This window comes from Chrysemys picta, chromosome 20, assembly GCF_011386835.1.
Source record: "Chrysemys picta bellii isolate R12L10 chromosome 20, ASM1138683v2, whole genome shotgun sequence".
NCBI lineage: Eukaryota > Metazoa > Chordata > Testudines > Emydidae > Chrysemys > Chrysemys picta.
Genome location: NC_088810.1, coordinates 7,733,297 through 7,754,440, shown reverse-complemented (window position 1 = coordinate 7,754,440; position 21,144 = coordinate 7,733,297). Strand labels below are relative to the sequence as shown.

The window sequence follows — 21,144 nt, the reverse complement described above, 5'->3', positions numbered from 1 at the left end:
CCCTCATCTGTCTATCCTCCCCCATACACATCCCCTCTTCTGTCTATCCACCCCCATTCACACACACCCCCATCTGTCTATCCATCCCCCATACACCCCTCATCTATCCATCACCCATACACATCCCCTCTTCTGTCTATCCACCCCCATTTACACCCCCATCTGTCTATCCATCCTCCATACACATATCCCTCATCTGTCTATCCTCCCCCATACACATCCCCTCTTCTGTCTATCCACCCCCATTCACACACACTCCCATCTGTCTATCCACCCCCCATACACCCCTCATCTATCCATCCCCCATACACATCCCCTCTTCTGTCTATTCACCCCCATTTACCCCCCCATCTGTCTATCCATCCCCCTTACACATATCCCTCATCTGTCTATCCTCCCCCATACACCTCCCCTCATCTGTCTATCCTCCCCCAAACACACCCATCTGTCTAGCCATCCCCACATACCTCATCATCTATCTGTTTATGTATCTGTCCCCATACACATCCTCTATCTACCTGTCTATTTATCCATCCCCATACACACACCCATCATCCATCTAATCTATCTATCCCCATACATACCCCACCATCTATCTATCTGTACCCATATCCCATCTAATCTATCTATCTATCTATCTATCTATCTATCTATCATAAGAACTACCATACTGGGTCAGACCAAAGGTCTATCCAGCCCAGTATCCTGTCTTCTGACAGTGGCCAGTGCCAGGTGCCCCAGAGGGAATGAACAGAACAGGGAATCATCAAGCGATCTCTCTCCTGTCGCCCATTCCCAGCTTCTGGCAAACAGAGGCTAAGGACACCATCCCTGCCCATCCTGGCTATTAGCTATTGATGGACCTATCCTCCAGGAACTTATCTAGTTCTTTTCTGAACCCTGTTATAGTCTTGGCCTTCACAACATCCTCTGGCAAGGAGTTCCACAGGTTGACTGTGTGTTGGGTGAAGAAATACTTCCTTTTGTTTGTTTTAAACCTGCTGCTCATTAATTTAATTTGGTGACCCCTAGTTCTTGTGTTATGGGAAGGAGTAAACAACACTTCCTTATCTACTTTCTCTACACCAGTCATGATTTTATAGACCTCAAACATATCTCCCCTTAGCCGTCTCTTTTCCAAGCTGAACTGTCCCAGTCTTATTAATCTCCCCTCATACGGCAGCCGTTCCATACCCCTCATCACTGTGTTGCCCGATCTTCCATCCCTGAACGACCCCTCTATCTAATCTATCTATTCATTTCCATCCCCTGCCCCCTCTCGTGTTTTGTCCAGCACCCAGGGAGGCAGTGGCAGAACCCAGGAGTCCTGGTTCCCGCCCTCCCCCCACCAGGGCTGCATTGCAGGGTCCAGCTCACACCAGGCAGGGAGCAGTCAGGAAAACTACAATCCCCAGAAGCCCTCGCGAGCAGGTGTGCAGCCAGAGGATGCTGAGGGCAGAAGGATCTGCACATGCGCACGAAAACGGGAGTGGGGGGGGCGGGGTGGTTGATCCTGGAGGAGGCGCGTGCCGCGGCGGTTGGTAACCGCCAGCGCGCCTCGCGACCACGCCATGGCGCCTGCGCAGTAGAGGCCACCAGATTTTTCTTCCCCCACCTCGCCCGCTTTCCATCGCGACGGTTTGACCTGCACGCGCTGTGCGGTTCCTAAGGCGCGCGCTGGTGGGGAAGGGCGGGGCGGGGACAGCGCGCGCTAGCGAGTGCGGGGCGTGGCTAGGCGGTGAGGGAGGCGTGGCAGGGGAGGGGCGGGGGAGTATATAAACGGGCGTTTGAGTGGCTGCTCCTTTCGTTCGACGCCATCCAGACACCAGACCCCCGGGTACGTGGTGCGGGGCGCGGCAGGTGACGGGGAGGGGATGGTTCCGGGGGGGCTGGCTATGGGGTGGGGGGTGTATATGGGGGGATGGATTTGGGGCATGGGGTGGGAGAGATGAATATGAGGTGGGGGGCAGGGAATGGACCTGAGGGGCTGGGTGTGAATGGGAGGATGGCTGTGGGTTGTGGGGCTGGATATGGGGGGGAGGGGCTGGATGTGGGGGGTGGATATGGGAGATGGGGGGGGGGGGACTGGACTTGGGGTGGGGGGTGGGGGGTGGCCATGGGTGGGGGAGGGGCTGGATGTGGAGGATGGATATGGGAGATGGGGGGGCTGGACTTGGAGGGGTGGGGTGGGGGCTGGATGGGGGGGATGGATATGTGAGATGGGGGGGCTGGACTTGAGGGGTGGATATGGGGTGGGGGGTGGCCATGGGTGGGGGAGGGGCTGGATGGGGTGATGGAGATGGGGGGGGGGGTGGATATGGGGGCGGTGGCCATGGGTGGGGGGGATGGATATGGGGTATGGGGAGAAACTGTGGGGGATGCAGCAGGGGTTAGGTTTGGGGTGAGGGTGGTTGGCTCTGGGGGGGGGTTGGGTGCGAGCTGGGGGGGGGGATGGGGAGCTATGAGTGAGTGGTTGTGTTCCTGTGTTTGGCTGTGGTGATGGGCAGAGCGGGCTGGGGAAGTGGGGGGGAGGATGAGTTGGGGGGGGGTGCTGTGGTGAACAGCAGGGCTTTGGGGCTGGATTTGGAGCAGTTGGTGGCTGCATGGGGTGGGGAGCTGGGGTTAGATGGGGGGTGATGTGGAGAGGGGCCAAGAGGAGGTGTGAGGGGCAGCATGTGGAGGAGTTGGGAGGGGGGTTAGTAATGGCAGAACTGGAGGGGCTGTGGGGCAGGGACTGCAGCTGGGGGGTAGAGGATGCTGCAGATGGGGGGGAGGCCGGGGGGGGCATAGCTTGGGGCACTATGTATATGCAGGGGGTTGTGAGGCGGGGATGTCGTGTCCAGGGGTAGGATGGGAGTGGAACAAGCATCTAGGGTGCAGTGTAAATGGCAGAGGGCCCAGGGGTGTATTGGGGAATGGGGTGGTGGGGGTTCCCTGTCTGGTAAGGGAGGGATGTGGCTCTGAGGTGGGGGTAATCGGGGTGCCCTGGGGTGGGGAGGGGAGTGCAGGGATCTGCTTGGGGAGCAGTTCCATGTGTTTGGGGCAGTTTGAGGGGGTGATGTCTGCAAAGTGGAGGGGAGGGGAGGGGGGTGATGCAGACTGACCTGATGGTGCCTTTGCACCATGGATCTCTCTAGAAACATGGCAACTTCAGGGGAAACTCTAATCAGACTCTGGTAGCATCACCTCCCCTCCCCCTCCTGGCCGGGCAGGGCTTGGCCCTAGGGGGATTTACTTTCTGGTCACCCCCTGCAGTCATGCAAGAAATGAGTCCGTCCTTCTGTGGGGGATGGGCAGATGCATTGCTCTTCTTTTGGCCCACCCATCGCCTCCCCATGTGGGAGATCTTCTATGGGCAGAGGCTCCCTGCTGATCAGATCAAGTGGGTTCTGTGCTGCGTAATTAAAATAGAATCCATTCAAAATAGGCTAAACCCTGGGGCCACAGCTGCATCTCTTGTTTGAGGCCTCATCCCTCCAAGCCTCTCTTATATGCCTGATTGGAGCTGGCTGGACCCCCACCCTCCCCCCAACCCAGCCCAGAGCACCTCCAGGGAATTTGCTTTGCTGCTTGTTCCATGGCTAGTGGCCCTCCGCTCTCCTTCCTGTGCCCTGCCCCCTCTGATATGGGAAGCGTTTTATTGCTAGCATGCTTGTCCTTCCAGTTGCACGCCTTAGACAGCGGGTGCTGAAAATCCCCTGACCATGGAGAGATTTAAACTGCTTCCTTCCGAACTGTAGTACTTCCAGTGAGATTATATTGTTCCCCTCCCTCCAGGTGATCTAGGTGGGGGTAACAGTTGCACAGGCAGGAGATGGCATGCTCCCCACAGCAAAATTGCACCTGCATCGGAGAACAGACTGCAATATTATTGCCCAGCCTCTGCTGTATTGCACCACTACCGATGTCACATGCCCCTCCCCTCTGCAGAAGAGGCGGGCTCTCCCTATTAATTCATGTATGGCATCTAGCTTAAAATCAGCCACTGGTGGGAGGGTGAGAAGCAGCTCTGTAATCCTGCTTGGTTACAATGCTGATCTGTTGCAACCTAGTGTAGACAGTGGGGAGAGAGTTGTGTGCTCTATCCACTAGGTCCTGCTACTTTAGGCAAGTCACTTCCCCTCTTTACCCCCATTTCATAGATGGGGAAACTGAGGCAATTTCTGTAAAGCACTTTGAGATCTACACTTGTACAGATAAGTGCTAGGTAATACATCAGACCCCCGAGACCCAAGTACATTTATAGCTCCTCTCCAGGGAGGCACTCTTGCCTCTATCAGCATCTGCAGCCAGCAAGCTGTTCTCTCTCCTGCCTCCTCCTCTCAGAAGAAAAAGGGGGTGTGCATATAGAGCATGTTTGTGACCCTCGGCCGTGGTGCTGAGTGAGTATCTAAACTGAGCAGACTTCCTGTCTTTGATTGCTGGAAGTCTGCCAGAGGTGAAACTGGATGCGTCCTCTGGCGTGGGAAAGCAGACACCAGCTCTTGTGCTTGAGGAAACCTAGAGATCAGAACAAGTACCAAGGCAAGTGCCACTTGTCTTACAGAGGCAACGCAGTCTAGCAGTGGAAGCAGAGGGAGTCGGGTGGCTTGTGTTCTGTTCTGCTACTGACTCTTCCAAGGTCATTTAATCTCGCCAGCTCTCCACATTCATAAAATGATGCTTGTAAAGTCCCTGAGGTTTGATGCTGGGTATCCGTGCCTGAGCGAAGACAGCAGTGTCTGTGGCGTGTGCCTAATGTGCTCTCGTCTGGTTTTGGTGTTCCGCGTCCTGACCTTTCAATGTCACTGCGGTAGAATGCCTGCAGTGGGGTGGAAGTAGCCACATCTTCCTCCCCCCCCAGCCCCCCGTGGCCAGTACAGACCGGCCAGCTTATCTTGAATCAAGCTGAATCGATATCCAGAGGAGTCGGAGACTGGAGTGCTGAAGCAACAGGATGACTCAGTCGTATGCCATTAGTTCTGTTAAAACCTTAGCTGGGCTGGTGCAGATGTATGCCTTTAAGATCCCTTGTATTCCTTTGTGCGTAGGCCCTAACGCATTGCTACGTATTTCCCCCATTCAGCTGGGGCAACTGTGAAAGGGGCCATGGTGATGGACACCTAGCACAAGGGGGTCCTACTCCATGAGGAGGAGTCTTAGTTGCTATGGTAATACAAATGTCTGATCAGAGCGTGCAAGGATACAGAAGGGGTTCTCATGAGTCATGCCAAAATGCAGACCCTCCTAGTGTGTGGCAAGCGTAGCTTTGCAATGATGCTGCAGAAATGAGCGATCCAGTCCTCTTGTGTCTAGAACAGCACATCCTCTGCACCTTCTCTTCCTTGGGCAGCACAGCCATTGGGTTCAAAGCTGCAGCCATCTTAGGTGGCCCTTCCTGCCGCACTTAACCCGTGTCTACACTAGCGAACTTACAGCGGCACAACTGTACTGATGTCGCTGCGCCCCTGTAAGATTGCTTGTGTAGCTGCTTTATGCTGACAGGAGAGAGCTTTCCTGTTGACATAATAAAACCACTTAAACGAGAAGCTCTCCCACCGACCTAGTACTGTGCACCCAAGTTTCACTGGCATGAGCACTCGTGTTGCTCAGGGGGGTGGTTTTTTCACACCCCTGAGCGACACACGTTTTGCCAAACAAGTGATCGTGTAGACATGGTCTTAGATTTCAGGACTAGTAGCTGTGGAGTGAAAGAGCTGGCCATGGTCTCTGCTGGGAATGGAAGTGATGCTTCCCCCAAAATGCAAGTGGGGTGTTGGGAGCTGATCCTCACGTGATGCTCTGCCACAGAGTCCATCTTGCAGAGCTGGCCATCTTGAAGCAAAATGCCATCTGCTGCCTAGATATTTTATTTTACAACCTCCTGGATTCTGATGGGGAGGGGAGGGACAAATTCTACAATAAATCCCACCCCAGCTTTGCAATCGGTGCACTCAGAACTGCAGACCTCCCACGGTTGGCTTAATTCTTTGGTGGTGGCTGGATATTCGTGCCCCATCAGGGCTCAGGCCAAACCCTCTGCCTACCTGCATTGATCTGCTGCATCTGTGATCAGCTGTTGGACTAGTTTTTGAAACCAAACAGGCGATCAGCTGGCTTGCCTAGAATATTTCTGGGTGCTTATCTTTGCTCTGCAGGTCCCAGTCCCTACTGCGATTTTTGTGGGGCAGAGGGGTTGGCAGCATGCAAGACCTAGACAGTGCCGTTAGTGGTTTGGGTAGGCACTGGGGGTCAGGGCGTCTGGACTGTATTCCGTCAGTGCTGGTGATTTCTGCCTTAGTTTCTTGGTATGTGACTTAATTGATATCTGGGGGGAGTCTGAGACTGTCTAGTGCTGAAGCGACAGGATGACTCAGTCATATGCTGTTAGCTCTGTTAAAACCTGGAGCCCAGTTAAAACGGGGAATTCACCCACTCTTGTACAGATAGGGAAACTGAGGCACAAACCTGGTGTGACCTTGAACAAGGTCATTGCCAACTGGTACCAGAACCTGGGAACCCTGATTTCCAATCCCTTGCACTAACCCTTGTCACACTGCTTCTGTATCTGAGGGAGGCCTGGATGAAAGAGGCTGTCAAACCGAGGGTTGGGGATGAGCGCTACTCAAACTGCTTGCCAAAAGCACTGGTCCCTGGAATGAAGTGGCCTGTGATGCATGAATCACTTGCTCTTCTGGTTTTTTTTTGAGGGGCAGACTCCAGAAGGATTTCTTGGCTCTCAAAAGGTTCAGGCTCAGTGTAAACACAAAGCGGAGTGCTCTCTTCTACCCCAGCGGGGCCTCATGCCAGATTCACCTTTGCCATTTAACCTTGTAACTGATGTCGTGGAGTGGGGCCTCTGGGAATCTTTTGGTTGATGCTATATTCTGTGGATTCAGATGCAAGATGGTGGATGGCAGCATCATACCAGGATTTATAGCTGATGGAAGGAGAGGGCTATGTAAATGGGCCTTGCGATCAGGGGCTTGGTGTGTTGTGTATTTCCACTACTTTAGGAGGCCTCATTCTGATACGCCTGCCTAATGACCTGGCTGCTGGACTTTAGCTTCCACTTGTATTGCTCTGGGTCATGAAAGCGCATGCCCCTAGCGCAATTGACATGACGGCATCTGAGTCTGCAGGGAGCCTGAAACAATAGCGTGGCGGTGCAGGGGTAATGTCCCATGCATCTCTGTGTTGCATTAACTCTGAAACCTGCTCTGGGAAGGTCCTAGCTGGCTCATCCAGTCACAGTGCTGGGGGGCGGTGGGGACTCAGGGTCTGCAGAAAGCCCACCCCCCCCGAATCCTCTCCTCAGTTGGAGGGGGTGAGACCTTCCTCAGGGATGCCCCCAACCTGCCTGAAGCCAGGGAACAATGGGAAGGACTTGAGCCCTTAGAGGTGAAATTGACTTGATCAGGGTCAATTACAGTCACGTTGGCATTCTAGGTCTAGGCCTGCGCTCAGCCCACAAGCCCTTCCCCTGCCTAGCCTCTGCCTGCAATCCTCTGCTGGGCTGACTTTGCCCTGACAAAACAGAGGCCTCCCCTGAAATCATGGCATGTAGGCCCAGTAGCCCATCTCTGGAGGCTCCATCTGAATGTGCTTCATGCACATAAACACGTGAGTAGCCGTTGCAGGAGACGGGGGGCCCAAGTGCTGTGCAGGATCAGGGCTAGTGTCCCCATGATGGGACTAAACCAAGGTCAAAGCAACTGAAAGTAAGAATGACTTCACTGTCTGGGTCCTTTCTCTGAAAGAGACCTGCACTAACTGTTATAGCAACATAGAGCTCAGTATAGCCAGTGATTACGTTAAAGATCAGTTTTAAAAAGTGTCTTGAACTCGCTGTTTTCAGTATCTCCAGTCAGTAGCTAGGGCAGCCAGCAAAATGCTGCAGCGTTGTAACTCTCCGTTGAGCCAGGAGTCAGTTGGATCATCTGTTAGTGTCAAAGTTTTCAGGTAAGCTCTGATTTAAGTGAATCTTAGTGGGAACTTAAATACATGTGGGCCTTACTCTGGCCTTATGAGACTGTATATTTCTGGGGACTTGCTCTCCTTTATAGCTGCGTGTAGTGATGAGCAAATAACTGCAGCTTCCCTTTTAAACTAAGATTTGATCAGCCTTGGTAGGAGCAGATAGTGACCTTCAAAACACAGAGCAGATCTGCACTTTAATCTCTCAAACGACTTGATCCCAGGAGATCAGATCCCAGGGTAAATTTGCAGGGCTATTCGGTAGACGATATTGTCTGTATTCTGGTAGCATCTAAGCCCTTGAAGCATGGGCCTCAGTCTCTGTCCCATCTGGGTATGTCTACACAGCACTCAGAGGTGTGACTGTAGTGCATACAGCATTGATAGGGCCCTACCAAATTCACAGTCCATTTTGGTCAGTTTCATATTATAGGGTTTAAAAGTCCTAAATTTAATGATTTCAGCTATTTAAATCTGAAATTTCAGTGTTTTAATTGTAGGGATCCTGACCCAAAAAGGGGGTGGGGGGGTTACAAGGTTATTGGGGGGGGGGGGGGATGTTGTGCTACCCTTACTTCAGTGCTGCTCCCTGCAGAGCCAGACCCTCAGTCAGCAACCACCATTCTCCGGCTGCCCAGCTCTGCAGGCAGTGGCACTGAAGTAAGGGTGGCATGGTGTGGTATTGCCACTCTTACTTCTGTGCTGCTGCTGGCAGGGCACTGCCTTCAGACCTGGGCACCTGGCCAACAGCCACTGCTCTCTAGATGCCTAACTCTGAAGGCAGTGAAGAAGTAAGGGTGGCAATACTGGGACCTCCCCCACAACTCCGTTTTGGGTCAGGACCCCCAATTCTAGACACGCTGGTCTTCCCCGTGAAATCCCTATAGTATAGGGTAAAAGCACGCAAGACCAGATTTCATGGTCCGTGACGTGTTTTTCATGGCTGTGAATTTGGTAGGGCCCTAAGCATTGATCTGGCTAGCTGAAATAACAGCAGTGAAACCTCAGCGTGAGCTGGGATCCTGTGTATGGACTCGAGTGGCTAGTCTGTGCTGCGTCAGCTTTGCGGCTGCTGTTCATCACGCTAGCTACATCAGGTAGGCCTGCGCATGCTGCAGTCACACCTCTGATTGCAGTGTAGCTATGCCCAGAGTAAAGCAAGCGTCTCCTTGTCCAGTGCAACAGACTCCTCCACTGGGGCTTCGTTAAAAACTCTGGTGCACGAGTCAGCGTAGAATCCAGCTCACGCTTCCCGGCTGTACCTGCAGGCTGACTAGTGTAACTTTACCTTACTGGGGAGGGCTGATAGCCGGGACTGATCGACACAAAGGAGGCAGCATCTTGACTATAATGTCACTTTATTTATAGTCCCGGGCCTCATTGTGGATTCATCGACAGGGGGAAACTGACAAGGAGCTGTTCTGCAGAAGCTATTCTGGATTATCTCTCTGTGAAGCTACTCTGGAATTGGCTCCCTGGGGGGACATTTCTGGAATAGTTCCCATTCTTTAAATTCACACCCTACGTTACTCTGAACCCACTACCCCTGTCTGGACAAGCCTCAAGACTCCTGCTCAATGTGCAGTAGCCCCTGGAAAGCAAATGGTGTTGGTGTGTAAGGAATGGGATAGAGCACATTGAATTTTGCTGAAACCAAGGTCTTCAGGGCACACAGATTGCCGCTCTTATGGTGCGTAGCACAATGGGGCCCTGTTTTTGGATCAGCCCAAGGCACTACTGTAAAATAGTTTGTGTAGCAGCATTGTTAGTTAGGTGCCCTTGACTGGATCACTCGGATCTCAAAGGTTAGAGCAGAAATAGAGGGACCATGAGATGGGTAATGAAAATGAAAGGGTTGGGACTGTCCCTTTTGGGTGCTGCCATTCACCTTCTCCCCTATGCAAACAAGGGGCGTGACAGGCAGCACCCTTAGAACCGATCAGATGTTTTTGTTCCATGCTTCTGGCCTGCGGACCTCAGTGCCACAAGAGGTCACTTGGACTGAGAGCTGAGAGGGCGTAGAATAGCCAGAGTTAAGAAACCCTCTGAAAATAGGCTTTTGGAAGGGATGTAAACCCTCAGACTTCAGGGCATAAGCCTCAACCTCTAAAGGAGGTCAGGAAGACACTTCTTGCCATGGGCAGGCTATTCCATCACTGCCCTCGAGGGGGACCTTTCTTGCACCTTCCTCTAATGAAATTCGGACACGCCATGGTGGGAACTGGGATACTGGTCTGGATGGACCCACTGGACTGATGTAGTTGGGCAAATCCCATGTTCCCAGTTGCTCTAAAGGAGCTGTGGCTTTCCCTTGCAAAAAGGCCTGTCTGCTGTTATCTTTATACTGGCATCTGCCCCAGCCTCTGCTCTGATTCCCCCTTTTCCTTCCAGACTTGAGGTCTCCCAGTCCCGAAAACCGTCCGTTCCGGAGAAAGCACCAGAGAAAGTTGAGGAACCGGCTCCAGTAGAGAAACCAGTAGAACCAGTCATGGCTGAGCTCACTGTTGGAATTAATGGGTAAGGCCCCAAACTCCCCCTTATGCTGCCCACAGGGCAGGAGTTGTAGCCCTCTGCTACTGTGGCACACGTGAGGCTGCCCAGCGCAGCAGGAGTGGAAAGTTCTGCTGCGTGTAGTAAGAAGTGGTGGCCGTAACAGGCAGCTATGGTAAAATCAACCTTGCAGCGCTTCCACTCATTTTGCAAGTCACTCGGTGACTCCCTGTAGCTCCAGTGGCTGGGAACGCACCCTGCAGTCAAAATAGCACCTGGCTCTTTGCCCCTTGGGTGTCACCAGAACCATACTTACTGGCAGCCATCTTAATTTCAAGGAAGAGCCCGGCTTATTCATAGCAGTAGTGGTGTTGAATGACTGAGCCCAAAGATGCAGTTCTTGCTTTTAGTCAGAGGTGACTTCAGGGGTCACCAGGCTGTCATCTTGAAGCATTTAACTCCTGCAGCTGCCGGATTGATGTCGGGGAGTTCATGGAGGAACTTGTTCCAAGGTGGTTAGGGCGGCTGGCTCGTGCTACTACCAGATCAGAGCTAGGGGACACCACTAGAATGCAAAGCTAAGGGGGTAGCTTAATGTCCTAGTGATTGGACAGTTGTGGGGAAGTCCTGCTGACTGAGCTCCCATTGGCTGCGCTGCAACTGGGGGGGGGGGGGGGCTCTTAATGGCTAAGGAAGCTCAAAGGCCAGCATGGAAGAGACGTCCCTTCATGACTAGCTCCCTGGATGGGACTATGGCTACAGGAATCGATCTAACTACTAACATTCCTGTTCCAGATTTGGCCGTATCGGGCGTCTGGTCCTCCGAGCCTGCCTGGAGAAGGGACTCAAAGTGGTGGCCATCAATGACCCCTTCATTGACCTCAACTACATGGTAACTTCACCGCCCCTCAATCCAATGGCCAAACTATCCTGCCTACGACACTCTTCTGCATGTCTCAGAAGCTCAGACTCCCACAGTTAGTTGTCCAGGGACACTGAGAATCTCCAACCTCAACCCTATGTAGATAGTGATTGCGGCATGGGTGGGATGGGCCAGCTGGCCCATCAGCGTGTGATGGGAGCTGAGGACCTAGGGGCCTCGTTCAGCCTGTGACTGGCTTCCCTTGAGTGCAGCCTGGAACTGGGGTACCGCTGAGCCCTCTGACATACCAGTCTGGGTCCCCTCTCACACTGAGACTGTACCAAGCTGCAGATCTTTCCCAGTGCTGCACTGACACAGACCTCTACACAGGTAGGGACACACCCAGATGCAGTTACATGAATGCTTCTCCTCAGCCACTCATGAACTAACAATAAAGGCTCCAGCCAGCTTCCCCCAGCTCCACAGCCTAGGACCCCAGAGCTGTACTGTCTTGGCCTAGTCAGAAGCCTGACCGGTATAAGTTTATTACCCAGTCTGCCCCTCTCTCAACGTGGAGAGGACAATGCACCATTTTTTGTTCCTGAGCAGATTCCCCAAACACTTCTAAAACAGGGTGTTTTGCTAGGTAAAAAATATAAAACAGATTTATTAACTACAGGAAGATTTTAGTGAGTGTACGGATCAAAGCAGATTACCTATGAAATAAAACAAACGCAATTTAAGCTTTATAAACTAGATAGGATTTGAATCAAGGAGTGGCTCGCCCTGTTACACAGGCTGGAATTCTTCTGTCCTGCTTGGGACCCCTTTCCCCAGTTCAGTCTCTGTTCCTCGGGTGTTTTCAGGTGTTGTGTTGTAGGGGAAGCCAGGCAAAGTGGTGATGTCACTTCCCCTCTTATAGCTTCTTTCAGTTTGCTAGAAAGACCTTTGCTCATGATGTGAGGGTCTGTGCCCCTCCTCCCCCCACCCCCAGCATCCTCCATTGCCTACGTGCTCCCTCTGGGAAGCCTCTGGTTGTAAACAATTCCTGAGATAGTCCCTGGGCGTGTGGATTCCCTTTAATGGGGCCATTAGCACTGTCTAGCTTCTTCATTGTTGTACCTGAAAGCCTGTGTGGGTGCTTCCAACTTCACAACAGAGCAAAGCTTCATAGGTCCCCATACAAGGACGGCACATCCAATCCAACAGGGTACTAATGTTCAACAGATCAAGCCTTTTAAACTGATGCCTCACAAGGCAGATGTTGTACAAAACATGCCATAATTATATCCCCATATAGTGAATATGGGGTGCACGTGGTCATACAGCCATGGCCAACTTTCCTTTGAGCTACCTCACCTGGGACTTGATCCTTGTGTTCCAGTCCAAGCCAGCTCCTGTAGTTTGGAAGCTGGCTGGGAGACTTGGGGTTTTTTCTCTTGCCCCTGCATATACAGCAACTGCTGGCTGCGAAGGAGCCGTTGAATCTGACGCCCAGCTTTGTCTAGGCCCCATCCTGCCGTCACTGTTGGGTTTGATTGCTCAGTGCTAGGACTCTAAAGGCCCCAGACCCCTTAGCTTCCAGGGATCTCAGCTCTTCTGCCCTCTGGGCTGATGCCCCCTCGTTCGGTATCCTCCTCTGGATCTACTTGGAGGATAGTCTTAATGCTCACTGCTCTACCGCACAGCCAGAGGTTTGCTGCTGATCCGTCCCCATCTTGAAGAGAACTGGTCATCGGCTTAACCCTTTGCAGTTGCTGGAAGCGGAGTTGATCCGTTAGGGAGATTCCCCTGCTGAATGACCGCAGTTGCCTAGGGTAACTCCACAAAGGCTTGGGCTGCTAGGCTGACGCGCTCTCCCCTCTCAGGTGTACATGTTCAAGTATGACTCCACTCACGGGCGCTACAGCGGCGAGGTGAAGGCTGAAGATGGCAAGCTGGTGGTAGACGGCAGTGAGATCTCTGTGTTCCAGTGGTGAGTAGGGGGAGCTGAATGGACCTATCCTCCATGACCCATCAATGGCTGCTAGCCAGCATGGGCAGGGATGGTGTCCCTAGCCTCTGTTCACCAGGATGGATCACTTGATTACCTGTTCTGTTCATTCCCTCTGGGGCATCTGGCACCGACCGCTGTTGGCAGACAGGATACTGGACCTTTTGGTCTGACCCGGTCTGGCCGTTCTTGTGTAGCACAGGGTGTGGGCTAGCACCTGGCACCTCATCACTGGCATAGTGCTTGGGATCTTGCCAGCTAAGCGGGGCCAGTCTGCTCAACACTGGGAGGGGAGACTTCTGAGCCTTGTGCATGGTGCTGCAGGAATTGATGCTCCTTCGACAGTGGATCAGTGCTAATAGTTGCCAAATTGCTGGAGGGCTGTCTTCTGTTGGCTAGCTGGAGAAACTGAGGCTCTGAGCATTGCTTCCTGACAGCCTTTCTGCACCATGGTGGCATCACTCCAGCGTTCTGACTTAGGCTAAAACTCCTTCCCACAGTTTCAGCTGGCTGTAGTAACTTCCTGTACATAGTCTAGGACAGGAAGCTAGCATTGGCATTCAATCAGCTGCCATGTGCCACTTCAGAGGTGGTAGCATTGCAGTGTACAGACAGCAACTCCTGGACACCGCATCCTTCAGCACTGTCTAGAGAAATAACCGCTTTCCCATATAGCTACTTGAGACTCGTGCCAGTCTAGCAGAGCCCAGATGTCCTAGTCTGCCTCCTGCATCACTAGACCTGCCTGCTTCACTTCAAGATGGAGGCACCTCCCCGACTCTGAAGCCCGTCGGGTTGAGCTGAGAGCATGGCTAGCTGGACATGTCAGTCTGGCTTCACGCCAAATCAAAAGTGATTGGTCTCAGTACAGGGTGAAATTCTCTGGCCTGTTACACAGGCCAGACTAGATGAGAAGTCCCCTCCGAATCCAGCTCAATTTAGGAGATGAGAGCCTAGCATCTAGTGGGTAAGAGCCAGGGGTCTGGACCTCTGAAGGATCATGCTAGTGCAAATGAAGGGATGGTGAGTGGACCTGACAGAGCTATGCAGTGATCTCTAGGTACTTGTGTGCAGCCCATCATTGTGGTGTCTGCCTCCCAAGTACTAATGGGCTTTTTTCCTAGCCTCCTGTGAGCAAGGGGAAATAGTTCCCCTCCTCCCCCCAAACCTGTAAATTTGTACTGAGTCACTTGTGCCTGGCTGCTCAGGGAGTCTGGTGGAGCTGGCAGTTGAATCTAGATCTCGAATCTCTGTCCGGTGCCTTGAAATCAGAAGACCAGCCTTCCTCCAGATTGCTGATGTGTCTCCACTCAGCAGTATCTCTAGGTCACCCTAGAAATGACAGATTGTCAAAGGAAGAGTTGGGTGCCATGGGGCTGGTGTATCGGGGCCCTTGGAGGCTGGGGGTCCCACACCACTCCCTCAAGCTGTATGGAATTGGGACTGAGTCCTCATCTGGGCTTGAACATGTGCATTGACCTGGAAGTAGCCAGCCCTTGGGGCAGTAACCCTGGTCTGCTCTCTGTTACAGCATGAAGCCCAGTGAGATTCCCTGGGGTGATGCAGGAGCTCTCTACGTTGTCGAGTCCACCGGAGTCTTCCTCAGCATTGACAAAGCTTCGGTGAGTGTCTGAGCTACCTAGCTGGGTACAGGAGCTACAGGGCCCATGTCTGACTGGCGTGTGGGGCTCAGAGACCTGCTTGTCATCCTTGACTGGGAATTCCATGAGAACCTGTGGCTAACAGGCTGAGCCACTACAGGGCTAGGAGAGCCTGGCTCTGCCTGGGATGCCATTCTCCTGGGCAGCCTTCATCCAAGACCTTGGTATGATGGAGTCCTCCAACACCTGGAGGAGTTAGGCACTAGCAGACCTAGGTGATGTTGGCCTGGCCTTCTGCATAGCAGGATCCTCCGTGATTAGCCTCCTCTTCCACAGGCCCATATACAAGGCGGAGCCAAGCGAGTGGTGGTGAGCGCCCCCTCCCCCGATGCTCCCATGTTCGTCATGGGTGTCAATGAGGACAAGTACGACCCATCCAGCATGACAATTGTCAGGTAAGGCCTGCCCCCCCCCACATTTGGGGGGGTGGGGAGAGTTTGATAGTGGGATGGGACAGCTTTCTGAGTTGCTCCCCAGACTGGCTTGGAGTGATCTCCTGAGTTTAGCTGCCTTGTACGTGGCCAAGGAGAGATGAGGGTATGGATCTGCCCTTCAGGGTCAGAGGGATGTTTGAGAGCCTCCATCTTGGGGACATGTGCCTGAGGAAAGGGCCTGTGACAAGAATTTAGCCACTTGTGCCATACAGTTGGGAAGCAAGAGGCCTATAGACAGCTTGTGCTGGAAGATTGTCCCCTCAAGAGGAGGGCAGGTGGGCTTCCACCCTGACATGTGAGCAAAGACTATCCTAATTAGCATGGTTTCTATCGTCTCCCCTACACTAGGGAGAAATGGAGGTGGTGATGGGAATGGGAACTTGGCTAGGCAGGCTACTGGCACTCCTCCAGTAGCAGGTGTTTCCTAGACATCAATCTGTCTCCCTTCCCTCCCCATGTAGCAATGCCTCCTGCACCACCAACTGCCTGGCGCCTCTGGCCAAGGTGATCCATGACAACTTTGGCATTGTGGAAGGACTCATGGTAAGTCTCTCCTGTGTGCTGTCAACCCCCAGCAGCTCACCTGTGTGCAGGAACAGGTGACTGTCTCTCTAGCTTCTACCAGCTCATAACCATGCTTCTCCTCTCAACCTTCAGACCACAGTACATGCCTACACTGCCACACAGAAAACTGTGGATGGACCCTCTGCCAAGGCCTGGCGCGACGGAAGGGGCGCCCACCAGAACATCATCCCAGCATCCACTGGTGCTGCCAAAGCAGTTGGCAAGGTCATCCCAGAGCTGAACGGGTATGGGCCATGACTCAGAGCAGGCAGCAGGAGAGGTCTCTGGCCTAGGCCTCCCAGTAGCAATCCTGCCCCAGGTGTCTGGGTGACATCCCACAGGCCGGATGGTGGCTGGAAGAGAAACTCTGCCTCCTAGAGGTGGCCATGGGGATGGGCAAACCACATCTGTGTAGAAGCTTGTACCATTCATGGTGGCTGACAAGCTAGCAGTGTTCGCTAAGCAAAACCCAAAACACCACATCTCTGTTAGGAGGGTCTGGGGGGTCTCCCTTTGGGGGTCCAATGCCAGAACCACAGACTGGTTTTCTAGAGCATCAATGTGTTGCTCACAGGCTGTCCTAGCTGGTTCTCTCATTGGCTGAACTTCCCTCCTCACAGGAAGCTCACCGGCATGGCGTTCCGTGTGCCTGTCTCTGATGTCTCCGTCGTGGACCTAACCTGCCGCCTTGCCAAGCCGGCGACCTATGCTGAAATCAAAGAAGCCATGAAGAAGGCTTCTGAGGGCCCCATGGCTGGGATCCTGGGGTACACAGAAGATGAGGTGAGCAGGGAATGGGAGTGGCCATCTTGAGTGCTGGCAGCAAGGTTGGGCTCAGAGTGGGGAGGCCAAAGCAGCATGGGTGACATGCTGAGATCTGAGCCGTTACCCATGCTGACCCCCATGCCTTGCTAGGGGGTGCTCTGATGCCAGAAGTGGGAGTGAGTTAGTGCTGATGGATACACCAGAGTAGTGCTGTGCAGAGTGTTACTGAAGCAGAAGGACCTATCGGGCCCATCTCCATAGTGTCTGGGCACCTCACCAACTTCCACACATTTCTTCTTGCAGCACCCCTGAAGTATGAAAGAGCTTTTGTCCATCTTACAGATGGGAAACTGATACATAGTGTCTGGCCCAGCTGGGAGTTGAAGCCAGGCCAATCCCTCTAACCACTGAGCATCCTTCCCCTGAAGGTGGTCTGTGATTAGGTGCAACAGACCCTGGCTGCTTGGAGTAACTAATCCTTGGTGAGACCTGAACAGGGGTGGGGGTGACCCCAGTACCCTAGCCAGACTCCTGCTTGCTGAGCTAGTTACCCTCCCTCTGCAGATCTCAGTATAGGTTCACTTCCTGTCTCAACTGGTGCCCACATGCAGCACATCAGCCAGTTGCCTAGTCTGAAGGGCACGGAAGATGAGCCATGCTAATGAAGCAGTGGGATGTTAGCAGAGCTGGCAGAACCTCCTTGGTAGGGAAAGCGCTGGCCACAGATGACATCAAGCGTTGCTTCAGGTTGGGTCCGAGTGGAGGGGAGCACATAACAAATGCCAGCTCTGTATCCACAGAGCTGTATAGGGCCTGCTCACGGGGGCAGCACGCTGGTACGCATTGGCCTGGCGTGTTGCTACTGATTCTTCTAGGCCTTCTGGGGATTCGCCATTCAGTGCTTTAGCTGGTTGCGTGAAGGGATCAAGAAGGAATTTTTGGATGTAATCTGGGTCTTCTCATTTCCTCTGAAACATCAGCTGGGACTCCAGGCTGGTGGGCCAGAGAATCCCTTTTGAATGCCTGCCTGGCATCTTCACATGCTTGGGGTCAAACTGATGACTGCATTTGGGGTCAGGAAGGAATCTTCCCTTTCCCCCATCCCCATCAAATTGGCAGGGACTTACATTTTTCACCTTCCTCCCCAGCATGGGGCATAGATCATCTGGGCAGGTCTTGTCAGCCCAGTTCCCTGCCATGGATGGGACCTCAGGCATTGGTGGCATCTCAGTCTCTCCTATTCTCTGCTGATGGCATGTAACAGTTGTCTCCTGAGGACTGAAATGCTGTAGTCTGTCTGAAGTCCTTGGGTTGAGTATGGGGGTAACGGTGACATTCTGTGGCCTGTGCTAGACCAATGGTAAAACTAATCTAATAGTCTCGGCCTTCAGCCCTGTTAAATCTTGATGTGTAGCCTATGGTGCAATCAAAGCTGCTTCTGGGGACCTCTGGCCAAGGGAGGCAGGCCTCCTACTGCACTGGCCCCTACACATTCCTCCCCCTGCTCCTGCATCTCTCTAACTAAAGCCAAATGCCCCCAATAGCCAATCCTGATGCATGCCCCCCTCACTTGCAGGTGGTCTCTTCTGATTTCATCGGCGACAGCCATTCCTCCATCTTCGACGCTGGAGCTGGGATCTCCCTCAATGATAACTTTGTGAAGCTCATCTCCTGGTAAGGCCTGGCAGAGGGAGGGGTTTGAAAACCAGCCTCTCGAGTATGCTGGACTCCTCCACCCCAGCCTTCTAGGAGTCCAGTGACCACTCTCCAGAGTGGGTCAAGAACCAGCAGGTTCTATCAACTGCATCTCACTTGCCTGGCATGAGGCGTCTGGGTTCCCCCCAGCCGTAGAGTGCTTGGAGCACCTTAGCCTAGTCCCATGCACAAAGGGCCCCTGTAACCCAACTGAAGACCTTTGGGTGAACCTCAGATTTAGCCAGTCGGTCTCAGTCCAGATCTAGTGAAGTCACTGGCCCTGGAGCTAAGCTCCACGTGGAGAACAGGGGATATGCCAGAGATCACACAGGAAGACTGAGGAACAAACCCAGATCTCCTGAGTCCCAGTCAGTGCCTTAAGCACAAGGTCCTCTGCCACCTTCTAACCATCCTCAATTGGTCCAGAGGCCTATAGGCAGTGGCATGTGGCTGAGGCAATAGGGATGGGAAACCAGGAGCCCCCTAGAGGTCGTGGGGGAACATCCAGTTGGGAGGGTCTCCTTTGTGGTCAGAGATGTCCACTTGGTGTGTGAGGTGGCTGAGAGCTGAACTTGTCCCTCTTCTCTTCCCGTAGGTATGACAACGAATATGGCTACAGTAACCGCGTTGCAGACCTCCTGAGTCACATGTACACCAAGGAGAACTGAGCGCCTGTCCCACATACATTCCAGGCCATCTGAAGAATCCGCCTCACCCCCCTCTAGACATATTTGGCCACGAGATCCATCCTATCTTAATGCTTCAACCACACGGCCCCAAACGCTGCGCCTCGTCTGTCCCCGTAAACCTTCGTGCGTGTCCGTGTGCGTGTGTGAATCCTGCTCTCACAGTGGCCTGCGTGCGCCTAACCAGAAAACTGCACCAACACCTCCCCCGGGGGAAGGAGTCTAGCCCTGGGTTAGTAGTGGTCTGTGGCGGTAGTGTCATTGAGATTTCATAAGTGTTGGAAATAAAAGCCACTTAAAGTTGCGGAAATGTGGGTGAAATTGTCCAGATCCTTTATTCCCACCTGCTTTTGAAGCCTGGGCCCAAATGCCATCATGGCTTCAGAGCTAGACTATTTGTGTAGTCCTCAAGGACTGCAAATGTAGTGCAGTAGCACCTCATCTCAAACAGTGCAGTAGTGCCAGGTGCTGCACACATGATCCCTGCCCCAAAGAGCCAAGCCTAAATACATGAGGAGGAGGGGAAACTGAGGCAAGGCCCAGACGGTGCCTTAAGCACAAAGTAGGTCCTGAAGAGGCTCTAGCAGGGTCTTGATCTGCAAACCACATAGTTGCAGGTTTTTCATGGGGGCCACCTCTCTAACTGCTTGTTTCTCTGCTGAATGTTTGTCACCTGCCTGTAGACAACCAATGGTCCACGGGATTGGGATCTGTATTGACAGCTGCTGTCTGGCCTTTTCTCTGTGCAAGGGGTTGGACCAGATCTTGGTGGCTAGGGCCAAGGGTGTCCTACCATGGTGGGGTGGAGAAATTAAAGCATTGCTGATAGTGCAGCCTTAAGGTGCTTCATAATGACCTCCTTCTAGAGCCTGGAGGCCAGCAGTCCCTACCTCCCCACAGCAGGGCAGGGGCTTGTCCACACCTGATCTCTGAATGGAGCCATTCAGGGCCTTGTCTCGTTGCTCGGCAACAGTCAACAAGCTGTTGCAGATTCTCCATCAAGGTCTCCATTATGTCTAGCTTGGCATGTCACCATCTTGGCCAAGGGCCATTCTGGCCTAAAGCAGGATGAGGGTCTTGGCAGCGGCTGGGCCCCTTATGCTTGGTGTGTGCTTTCCTAGCACGTCCCCTCCAGAGGCTGGGGCACCCACATGCTGAAATGCCAGTGCTTGCCCAGAAAACACCCCCTGCTTCTAAGCTGTAGTGTCAGGTGTAGCCGAGGCGCTGTTCCCAAAGCGTAAAAGGGCCAATAGCCGGCCTGTGCCCCCTGGATCACAACCTGCAGCGCCTTTGGAAAACAGCAGCCCAGACGTCCAACCCTAGAGTCTTGATATCTCCGCCTTTCCTGGCGGCTGCAGAGGAATTCTACTCTAGCAGCTCCAGCCTGCTGCCAGGACCTCACTGTAGTAGGCACTTCAATACCCCGTATGACCATGCGTAGGAAGACCAATGGTCCATCCAGCCCAGTATCCTGTTCTCTGCCAAGGGCCGGAGCAGAGGCTTCATAAGGAATGAACAGAACAAGGCCGTTCCACAGTGATCCAGTCCTGGCTGCTGGCCATGAGCTTTAGGGACACGTAGAGCATGAGGTTTTGTCCTGGACCATCTTGGCTAAGAGCCATCGATGGCCCTATCCTCTGAACTTAACTAGTTCTCTTTGGAACCCAGTTATAACTTTGGCCTTCCCAGCATCCCCCTGGCAGTGAGTTCCCCAGGCTGGCTGGCTGTTGGGTGAAGGAAGTATTTACGCTTGTCTTACACCTGCCTGCTCTCTTCATAGTGACCCCAAGTTCTTAGTGTTGTCCCCGCCCATAACTCTTCTCTACACTGTTCATGATTTCATAGATTCTCATATTCCCCCTCAGTCACCTTGTTTCTAAACTGAGTGGTCCAAGTGTTTTCAATCTCTGCACACACACAAGCTGTTCCATATCTCTAATCATTTTTGTTGCCCTTCTCGGCAGCTTTTTCCACTTCTAATTTTTGTTCTGAGGTGGGGCACAGAACTGCACCAAGTATTCAAGGTACCATGGATTTA

The 21,144-nt window shown here is 53.1% G+C and overlaps 1 protein-coding gene across 4 annotated transcripts; it reads left to right on the top strand.

The window, feature by feature from the left end:
* Nucleotides 1–1,702: 1,702 nt before the first annotated feature.
* Nucleotides 1,703–19,416, top strand: GAPDHS (glyceraldehyde-3-phosphate dehydrogenase, spermatogenic). 4 transcript variants are annotated; one of them, XM_065573766.1, is made up of 12 exons: nt 1,779–1,837; nt 7,838–7,941; nt 10,348–10,473; nt 11,242–11,338; nt 13,177–13,283; nt 14,833–14,923; nt 15,239–15,357; nt 15,858–15,939; nt 16,054–16,205; nt 16,581–16,743; nt 18,302–18,399; nt 19,016–19,416. In XM_065573766.1, the coding sequence occupies exons 2-12, from the start codon at nt 7,871–7,873 to the stop codon at nt 19,086–19,088; spliced, it is 1,179 nt and encodes a 392-aa protein (XP_065429838.1). In that variant the 5' UTR covers nt 1,779–1,837; nt 7,838–7,870; the 3' UTR covers nt 19,089–19,416. The 4 variants fall into 4 exon arrangements, with proteins under 4 accessions (XP_005312784.1, XP_065429838.1, XP_065429836.1 ...); XM_005312727.5 differs by lacking the exon at nt 7,838–7,941 and having other exon boundaries at nt 1,703–1,837; XM_065573764.1 differs by lacking the exons at nt 1,779–1,837; nt 7,838–7,941 and adding an exon at nt 3,628–4,524.
* The last annotated feature ends 1,728 nt before the right edge of the window (nt 19,417–21,144 follow it).

Excerpts from the sequence above, each read along its gene's own strand:
- GAPDHS (XM_065573766.1), top strand. The coding sequence starts at position 7,871 with ATGCTGCAGCGTTGTAACTCTCCGTTGAGCCAGGAGTCAGTTGGATCA. Across the intron at positions 13,284-14,832 it reads GAGATCTCTGTGTTCCAGTG|CATGAAGCCCAGTGAGATTC; the intron begins GTGAGTAGGGGG and ends TCTCTGTTACAG. Across the intron at positions 16,744-18,301 it reads TGGGGTACACAGAAGATGAG|GTGGTCTCTTCTGATTTCAT; the intron begins GTGAGCAGGGAA and ends CCTCACTTGCAG.